General features: G+C 36.9%; 1 protein-coding gene across 1 annotated transcript; it reads left to right on the forward strand.

The window, feature by feature from the left end:
* Window positions 1–287: 287 nt before the first annotated feature.
* Window positions 288–9,077, forward strand: SmD2 (small ribonucleoprotein particle protein SmD2). The gene is made up of 4 exons (XM_067157595.2): window positions 288–442; window positions 4,709–4,829; window positions 6,872–7,006; window positions 8,550–9,077. Exons 1-4 carry the CDS (start codon window positions 438–440, stop codon window positions 8,652–8,654), a joined length of 366 nt encoding a protein of 121 aa, XP_067013696.1. The 5' UTR covers window positions 288–437; the 3' UTR covers window positions 8,655–9,077.
* The last annotated feature ends 1,151 nt before the right edge of the window (window positions 9,078–10,228 follow it).

The following is a 10,228-nucleotide window of genomic DNA, read 5'->3' on the forward strand; positions in this document are numbered from 1 at the left end:
AATAAGTCAAACAATTGCTCTTGGTCTATCTTTGATCTCATATCTGTTTGCTGCCTTCTGAAATTACTAGTTTTAATGAATTTTTTTAGTTTTTCATATTCGAACGTGTTGTAATGAGCGGGCGAGACAGATTAGTAAAGAGAACTCTAGCGGCGCTTGTCGGTAGTATCTCGAGGGCAAGTTTAGTGTGCTGTATTTCCCGGCCTTGTGTATCTCGTAGGCAACGCTTTAGCCCTAGGATCGCAGCGAGGGACTCAGACGGCCGTGGTCAAGTTTTGGCGTTGTTTGGTACTCTTTGCTAGGAGAGGAATATCCTGACTAGAATTTCCGTGGTTAAACTGGCCGGCGTTCAACTGGCGGATTTCTGTGTTGGATATTGAAAACACTAAATTCAGTGTAGGATTTTTTTTGCATTTCGTGTAGATATATCCATCGAAATGTCGTAAGTATTTTATTCTATGAAACAGAATAATTCATATCACTATAGTTGCGATAGTTAATTCCCGTCAGTTTTGCTTTGAACATCCCTAACCAAAATTATGTAGTACGAACGTGTTTACAAAGCCTTATTTTACCATATTTCTGAGATATTTTCCTGTATTTTGTACCAATACAAAGTTAACGGACAGTTTAGAGCATTTTGTCGTAGTGTTACTTTTTGAGCAGACATTTCGCAGTCGAGAAAAAATTGAGTAATCTCGGAGCATTTGCCAAGACCTTGTAAATTAGCTTGACTGCAAGCTGACTTTAAACACGGATTGGCATAGGCCTAGTGTACGCACTCCTCACTCCGCTTGCTATACAATGCTGTGTCTGGCGTATGAAACTGGAATCTGTTGTTAATGATCATAGTCTGAATTTCATGAATTAATAAGAGCAGTTTGCAGACTTTATAGGTGGTCCATGGCATGGTTGTGATTGCTGGGTTGCAAAGCACTAGGCGTACATGTATTTAGTATCATGTGCCATGTAGTTAGTATCAGTTTCCATATGCCATTAAAAAGTCAGAATATTAGTGCACGCAGTAAACTGATTTAGAGTACCAATGTTTTAGTTTTAATATGAACTTAAATAAGCAGTGTTGATTTGATTCTCCAAATGGTAGGTGACAAAGCTTTACTTACAGGAGCTCTCATAATGGAAGAGTGGATCCTTTGTTGCATACTCTGTCTGCGAGAATGTGTGCAACAATAATTTGATGCTGGAAGTTGGTATAGATTAGATATTCAGTGATAGGATATTTCTTCCTTTGGAAACATACAGATTTGGTTTTAAACTGAATTCTTGTTGTCAAAACCTTTTTTTTTTTTTTCACTTAGTAATAATTATGTCTGATTTACAAGGGTTCAGACTTGATTTATAATACTGGTATTGGATTCAGTTTGAAGGCTCTTGCTTCTTCCTGGTAGGGTAATCAATACATAGTGGTAATTATTGTTTTAAGGGGAAGTACATCAAGGGTCTGGCACTTTGAAAAATGAAGATATCGGCCAAAGAAAGAAAATAGCCACAAAGGGCATGAAAATGAAAGACTCCGCAGCCCTCGGAACCTAATAGCGTCAAGGACAGAAAAGAACAAGAGTTGACCACGGGAGATCAGACATGATAGATGAAAGTGAGGAGCCTGGCACAAATATGTTGAAGCAATGGTAGGATTTGGCTAAGGAACAGGAGAGCATCATCCTCCATGCCTTCTGTCAATTTTGACATTCTGTTTTCCACTACCAGATGGTAGAGAAGATAGCCCTCTGTGTAATGACCTAGAACAATTTTAATTAGGCCTAATGTTGTATTGCCAGAGATCTTTCTCAGGCCGACACAATAAAAAATTTTAAAAATGGTTTGAACCCATAATCTTTCGATCCAGAGGCCTGATCACTGATCCACAGGAGCAGTTACCTTCTATAGCGAAGTTACAAAAGGGATTTTTGAATAATTATACGTTGGACAGTTTTATTTCTATGTGTTGTATGAAATGTATACCTTTTTTGTAACCCACAGGTAGCATTTTTGACCTCTGGGGACTTGCTGTGACAAGATAGTAATGCCCGGTGTAATCAGTTATATCCCTAGCTCGAGGTCTAATCCACCACTCTCTGCTGTACATGATTTGAAACCTGCAGACTTCTGTCACTATTACGTTTAACCATTATTAATCAGTCGCTAAAACTAGTACATGCACACCTAAATAAAACCTAACTCTGCGTATGTCACTTCAGAGAGCAGATAAATAATTAGCATAAAAATCTCTTACCGAGCAGGTGGCTGTGTTGTTTGGGTAACATAGCTATTGGCTGGCATTCGGGAGATAGTGGGTTTAAACCCCACTGTCGCCAGCTCTGAATATGGTTTCCCGTGGTGCTGGGGCTGTACCTTAATTAAGGCTACGGTCGCTTCCTTCCCACTCCTAGCCCTTTCCTATGCCATCGTCGCCATAAGACCTATCTGTGTCGGTGGATATAAAGCGTATTGTAAAAAGAAAAAAACTCTTGTCAGACCAGTACATAATGCAGAAAATTACTGCTATGGATTGTATCAGATGCATCACCTGAAGAGACAGATCGTTTTGTCAGCACTGAAAAATACAAATCTCATCTCGAAATAATAGTAGGACTCTATTGAGATATGATATTTCCACCTTTGTGTATGAATACAACTTCTATATTTAGGCCTAATCATTTTCATGTACTAAAAGAATGATATAGAATACATAGACCTACCGTAATCTATAATTTTCATTTCCGTATTGACAATTGCACAATTAAAAATAGGAGAGGATTTCCACCAATCAATACTTATTTATTGTATATATTAAATTACAGGACCGGTTTCGACCTCATATTCAAGGTCATCTTCAGCTGAACCATACATACATATTTATATAATGAAGCTTTGATTAAGATTGTGGTGTTGAAGGAATGCCATATGATGATGATGTACATTTAGTTACATACAAATGGGGCACGTCTTAGCGTGAACTGGCGTATATGTCATTCTGTACAATATTGCAACTGTATGTCTAAAATGTTGAAGGTCTTAAAACTAGTGTATAAAACACGTCTTTTCCTAAACTAACTTATATATATGTACAAGATAAAAACAATATATAAAAACACTTCATGCATATGAACATTCGTTCTTGCTTGGTGGTCAATACATCGACTAACTTCCGTATTTAAGTCTTATTCACAGTTGTGCACTTCAGCAGCTATTCTTAGAGTTTGTAAAATTGCATGGATAAAAGTTTTGTCTTCCTGTGCGTATGTGAGATAAAACACTTTCAATTTAAAATAGGTGCCAAATGTATGGATGAAATTCAAGTAAAATATGTTCAGCTCTGCTGTGTGTGTTGCCCTTTTATTAGAACCAATTCATGTTGTCTTTTTGGCGTCCGTAAATTTGGATGACATTGGTTTCAAAGTAGTGGCTCCTTTCCCATTTGTAGCTGTGCAATGATGTTATGTTTATTGTTGTTGGTGTAGCTGAGTTGTGTTTGACGTGCGAGCTTGTAATGTACTGTAATGTATCCATGCAATTTTACAAACTCTAAGAATAGCTGCTGAAGTGCACAACTGTGAATAAGACTTAAATACGGAAGTTAGTCGATGTATTGACCACCAAGCAAGAACGAATGTTCATATGCATGAAGTGTTTTTATATATTGTTTTTATCTTGTACATATATATAAGTTAGTTTAGGAAAAGACGTGTTTTATACACTAGTTTTAAGACCTTCAACATTTTAGACATACAGTTGCAATATTGTACAGAATGACATATACGCCAGTTCACGCTAATACCAATATAAATGGTCCGTTATTGGACATTATAAATTTTCCAGCTAACTCATTCCAGGTTGCCAGCGTTTCGCCCCCGTGTGCTAGGCTGGGCTCATCAGTTGGTACCTAGCACACCTACCAAGACGCATGGCCAGTGCATACCGTGAGCCCAGCCTAGCACACGGGGGCGAAACGCTGGCAACCTGGAATGAGTTAGCTGGAAAATTTATAATGTCCAATAACGGACCATTTATATTGGTATTATAAATTTACTCATTCGGAACAAATATTACACATCCCCTATGGGAATCAACATCTGTATCAGTTCACGCTAAGACGTGCCCCATTTGTATGTAACTAAATGTACATCATCATCATATGGCATTCCTTCAACACCACAATCTCAATCAAAGCTTCATTATATAAATATGTATGTATGGTTCAGCTGAAGATGACCTTGAATATGAGGTCGAAACCGGTCCTGTAATTTAATATATACAATAAATAAGTATTGATTGGTGGAAATCCTCTCCTATTTTTAATTGTACATAGACCTACATCGTTTTTGTTGTAAGCTTAACAGATGATGAGTTTGAATCTCACCACTGGTTTTCTTGTGGTTTCTTATCTTTTACCAGATAAATCTGAGGGCTATAACATTCAACGCTACTACAGTTGCCTTCCCAACCCTACCTCTTTCTTAGCCCCAAATAGCCTGAATCCTGCCAGGCATAGATTTCAAAACTTTGCAAACTTTTGCATCTTAGATATTAGGGATTAGGCTGCCCTTATCTTGTTCAAGTCTTTATCCAGCCAACATTATCTCCTCAATAAACAAGTTACTGAAGTGTTTAATCAATTATCTTATGTTTTCTATACTTTTAAACTATGTTGCTGAGTACCTTGACATTTATTTACAAATATTTCCAGGTCACTACTAAACAAACCTAAGTCAGAAATGACCCCAGAGGAGTTGGCTAAGCGAGAAGATGAAGAATTCAGTACAGGTCCTCTGTCAGTACTGACACAGTCCGTCAAAAATAATACACAGGTAAGATTTGGGCACATAATGGTCCTTATGTATAGTTACCACTCGTGGTTTTTTCACAACGAGAGTAAAACGTTAAATATCCGTTGACATTTGTTACTGGGGTGTGGTAGCTGAGGAACATCCCGGCTTCACATCAGAGTAACCATTTTTCAGATCAGAGCGTTTTATTACTGTAATTATTGCTCGTCACATAAAGTTGCAAGCTTGCCATTTACTGTATATTCTCACATATATTTATTTTGATTTTTTTTAAAGTAACAAGAAACTGACAATGCTTTAAGACGTGGCCTCTCAGGGTGCATTGCTCGATGCAAGGTGCATAAGACGACCGCTAAGTGCATATCCCCCACTCCTCAATTTTGAGCAATACCTCTGTCTCTCTCTTGCTCCGCCTGTTTCTCCTTTCCTCACTCGCTCTACAGCGCTCCACCATCCGAACCGAGTTGGACCAATGCACTGTGCTGAGAACCTCTGCGCCATGGTTCGCATGCGTGAGATTTTGGGTACTTTAAAATTAAAATCTGTATTTTATAACTGTTAACTTTGAAAGTCAGTGCAAAGAATAAAGACCAGTTCTTTGTTTCAGAATGCACCCTGTTCAAGCTTTCACAGAACGTCCTAGAATTTTTTAAATTCAAGTAGATGCAAAAATCATGAATTTTCTCAGTTTCTGTATAATGAGCAATATTTTCGAAGTATGGCTAAGGGAAGTGTGTGTTAGCCATGTTTATGATGTCTCGCATCACATGGTTATCATATCTACTTGAAAGGCAGCCATATTGTTGTATGACATCATACACAAATAGCAAAATGTCTAATTGAAAATTTGAACAGGCAATTTTCATTGATATAGATGTAGGTTGAAGTTTTAGTCTTTTATTTCAAAATACCGTAGGATATAAACTTCATGGTTCTGATCCGTATTGAATTGTAATCACAATAATAATTATTGTTGTAATAGTCCACCTTTCAATAGTATAATATGCAATATTTTAAATTACATTAAGTAGAGACTAGTTTCGGCCTTGGCTCGCCATCTTCAGCATTAATGTAAAACATCTAATAACAAATGTACATACACACAATTGACATAAAACAAATGAACAAATATACAATTGACATTAAAAACTGGGATTAAATTATGAGTAAATTTGAATTACAAATTTTATACCAGACAATGTATCTGTTTTAACCACATCTTCATGTGCCGTCTTGACAGTGTCCAACAACATTTTAGCATAATTTTAACAAGCACTACGAGAGCATTTCATTTTATTACGTTGATTGATGTTTGTTTATTTATTTATTTATTTATTTATTTATTTATTTATTTATTTATTTATTTATTTATTTATTTATTTATTCACAAAGCACAATATACAGTTACACTGAGCAAATTTCACTTACACTGTCAGACTAATAATTAACAAATGTAACTTTCACAATAAAATATAACAATATCAGGTACACAGCCTACAGCAGTTCTGCGTCAGCTGGGAGTTATTTACAGCGGCGTCCAGTGACTTGCATACGGCTAACACCACTCAAGTAGATTTAGTGATTGGTTACAGGATCAACGTTTATTTACCAGTTCCCGTTTTACAATTGAAATTATAATGATTAGCAGTGATGGAAGTAACAGTTCTATGAACATTAGTACATGGAAGAGTCTCGATGATGAGCATACTCGAGATGCTAAGAATTTAGAGCCTAATTTATTTTCAAATTTCCTCATAATTTGATCCCAGTTTTTAATGTCAATTGTATATTTGTTTTATGCCAATTGTGCGTATGTATATTTGTTTAGTTATTAGCTGTTTTACATTAAGGCTGAAGATGGCCAGCTGTGTTGGTGCGATGTAAAAGAAAAGTAAAAAAAAAAAAATCAAAATGTAATGGAATGGAACTTATGGCAACCTGCTACTTTAACTTCATGAAGCTGTTAACTTTCCTACTTTAATGTTTGTAGAAATAAGGTGTAAACAGACGCATTGCCTCTTTAGTTGCAAATGTTTGATTTCTCTGTTGGTATTTTGTTTTAGGTTCTGATAAATTGTCGAAATAACAAGAAACTCCTGGGCCGAGTAAAAGCATTTGACAGGCACTGTAACATGGTACTTGAGAATGTGAAAGAGATGTGGACCGAGTTGCCTCGAACTGGCAAGGGCAAAAAGAAGGTGAGAGAAGAATGGAATATTTTGCAGTTCCTATAGAAAATTGAGAGATTGAGACTGATGACCTTTGTGACTATCCTTCGACCCTTCAGTTACTATTCATTCACATTCACTGTCTCCACTTATTAGATGATCTTAAAAGACTTCCAGAAGTTTTCCTTCTGTTATTTCTCTCATGCTGAGTTTATTTTGCAAGAAATAAATTTAATTTCTTATTTTAAGCCTGTGTTGCATTTTATAATTGACTGTAATTAGCAGAGTTTTATTTTTCTTTAACCTTTTGACGAGTGCGCACGGCATATGCCATGCAATAATGACTGCCGCATACGAGTACATATTTGACCGGTAAACAACCTGTGGGGACTAAGAAATTTCTTTTTTAAATTACAATAAACTTATTTATTACATCTTTGAGAGACTTTGAGACACATGGAAACACATTTTGGATCGAGAAAACTCTGTCACAAACTTTTTAAATGTATGATACTGTTCAAAGCAAGGATGCATGCAGAGAGCGACGTCACAAGTAGAACACTCATAGCTCGTTTCTTTCTTCTTCTGACCTGATCGGGTCGTGTGTTTGCACACTCAACATTGCCTGAGAAGTTTACGCTTTTTTCATTCACTTTGTGGGAGTGGCCTCATAAAATGGTGACCTTTGGGGTGTAACGGATAATTTACCCCACCTCCAGTCGGGTGTGCAACGTTCCTTCCGTTGTTTTAGCAGAGAAGTACTTCTCAAGCAGTTGTCGAAAATATATTCAGTTATCTTTACAAAAACCAAAAATATTTACAGCTACGAAGAGCACAAACAACTATCCACATCGGCGGCTGTAACCTATAGGCTGACGGCGCACCAAACTCGTACCCTGTAGTGAGTATAGGCAATCCCGTCAGAGATCACCACCGTACAGAAGTAGGATTTGTACAGCGACACTATTCGAATAACTGAAAAAGTTCCAAAAACGCCGCCAAATGTCATTATATCAGTAAACACTTAAGTTCTCAGTACTAGCCTAAAACGACAAATGCCATGCTCACTCTATTGACTATCCTTTGGTGCACTCGTCAACAGGTTAAACCAAACATATTTTGAAAATGTTGAAATCCACTACTGTAATATTCATGAAATCTAATAAACTCTTGGAATTTCCTCCTCGCCCACATAGCTAGTTTGAGGTCTTAGGAACGAGTAATTTCAGAGATGGGGTTTATTTCAAACTGGGCTGTGAAAAATAATGAAGTTGATAGCAGTAGTGGCATTTAAAAAAAAATCATACCAAGGTGGAAATTTGAGTCAAGCAGAGAGACAAATTCACTATGAACATGAAAAAAAGAACACGACAGGATAAACACAATGACTGGTCAATGTGGGAAGAGGGAGCAACAGAACGAGGAAAAAAGGACAAATAGATAGGCTCTTTCCTCATCAACCGCTGTTATTTTACTCCATTTCTTTTCAGCCACATCACTTTAGAATGAGAAATCAAAATTGTTTTGTCTCTGATTGAAGTACTGAAGCTCTAATCTTGCTATCCTGTTTCAGGCAAAACCCGTGAATAAGGACCGCTTCATCTCCAAAATGTTCCTGCGTGGAGATTCGGTGATCCTCGTTTTGCGTAACCCTCTGGCAACTGCAGCTGGAAAATAAAATGGTGCAGAATATGTGTGATACAAACTTGTGTGGGTGAAAGTGATGTGGCCAGCTGGAAGTGTTGTGATCTGTAGAGATGTTCAGATTGTAAACCCCTCTTCAAAATCTTTCCAACCAGCATTCCATTTATAATAAGTGTTTCTTTCTGAGAGCTGGATCATTTGTTTCGTATGTCTTGAGGAGTTAGTGATCTGCTGCTGTTGTAACATGTGCAGTGTTCCTGCACTTTGTAAGTGGCAGCACGGAATTAACATTATATTTTATTATATGCAAGTCGCAACATAATTACAGTTCCAATTAACCACAAAATTTGGCTCCCACTTATTTAATATAATATCATAACAGTTGTAAACCCTTATTGATGCATTGTACGACAAACGGGAACATTCTTGTGTAGTATTAAACTAAATTTTAAATATACCTTCAGTTTTAATACTTGTAACTGCATACTTAATGTGTTCACAAGAAATCATGAACAGTGAAAGAGGTTTTTTAATATCTTTTTCAAGACATATACAGTAGAAGTCCGCTGTAGCGAGTACGGCATATAACGAGAACTCCGTTATAGCGAGGACCTTTTTCTGTCCCTTCAAATTTCCTGTATTAAACTGTGTATCGTCCTTCGGTTACAGCGAGAACCCTATCGCTGGCGCATCCGTTATTACGAGCGATTAAGCGCACGCGATTTTTTCCGTTACCGATATTTATGCACCCCAGCGATGATATTGCATGCGATTGATTACCTTCGGCATCGTTTCCTCGCTATGTGCACTAGCGATTTCTCTCGTCAACATTCGAAGGCGATGTCGGAGTCGATTAGTAATATCCGTCGACAGCTGTTCCGTAAAGAAAATTCGAAATGAAAGAGAACATATTTTCGTAATAAATGCGTAAATAACGTGTCCGATAACGGTTGTTAGCTCGTTAAAAATTAAGGCTGACTAAACGACCGCTTAATTTTGAGGCTAAATACTGCAATTAAGTAAGAATGGGGTACACCTCGAGATATGGCAGAGTGCTTAATTGATTTCATAGGTTAGTTTGTATTTTGTCGCGTCTGGTTAAATTACGGAAAGGCTATTATGAAAATTTATAGCGAGAAAGGTATAATTTCCCTACCAGAGCTTAAAGTGTGTTTTCATCATACGTATAGTATGGTTAAGTTAAGATACGTGACTCTGTTTGAATAAGAAAACTGAAAAGTTTGCAACAAAATGCAATCAATCATCTTCGGTACAGTATAGTTTTCTAACTTTGTGCATTTGCGAGCTCTCTCGTTGACATTCAAAGGCGATGTTGGAGTTGATTAGTAATACCCATCGACTGCTGTTCTCTAAAGAAAATTCGAAATGAAAGAGTATAACACGTTTTCATAATAAATGCGTAAATAATGTGGCCGATAGCAGTTTTAACTGGTAAAAATAAAGACTGAATAAACGATATCTTAATTTTAATGTTATATACGGAAATTACGTAAGAATGTCATACACCTCAAGATTTGGCAGAGTACATAACTGATTTCAGAGGATATTTCATATCTTCTCGCGTGTAGTTACGGCTATTTACATGTA

The sequence above is a fragment of the Anabrus simplex genome, chromosome 13 (assembly GCF_040414725.1).
Source record: "Anabrus simplex isolate iqAnaSimp1 chromosome 13, ASM4041472v1, whole genome shotgun sequence".
NCBI lineage: Eukaryota > Metazoa > Arthropoda > Insecta > Orthoptera > Tettigoniidae > Anabrus > Anabrus simplex.

Excerpts from the sequence above, each read along its gene's own strand:
- SmD2 (XM_067157595.2), top strand. Across the intron at positions 4,830-6,871 it reads CCGTCAAAAATAATACACAG|GTTCTGATAAATTGTCGAAA; the intron begins GTAAGATTTGGG and ends ATTTTGTTTTAG. Across the intron at positions 7,007-8,549 it reads CTGGCAAGGGCAAAAAGAAG|GCAAAACCCGTGAATAAGGA; the intron begins GTGAGAGAAGAA and ends ATCCTGTTTCAG.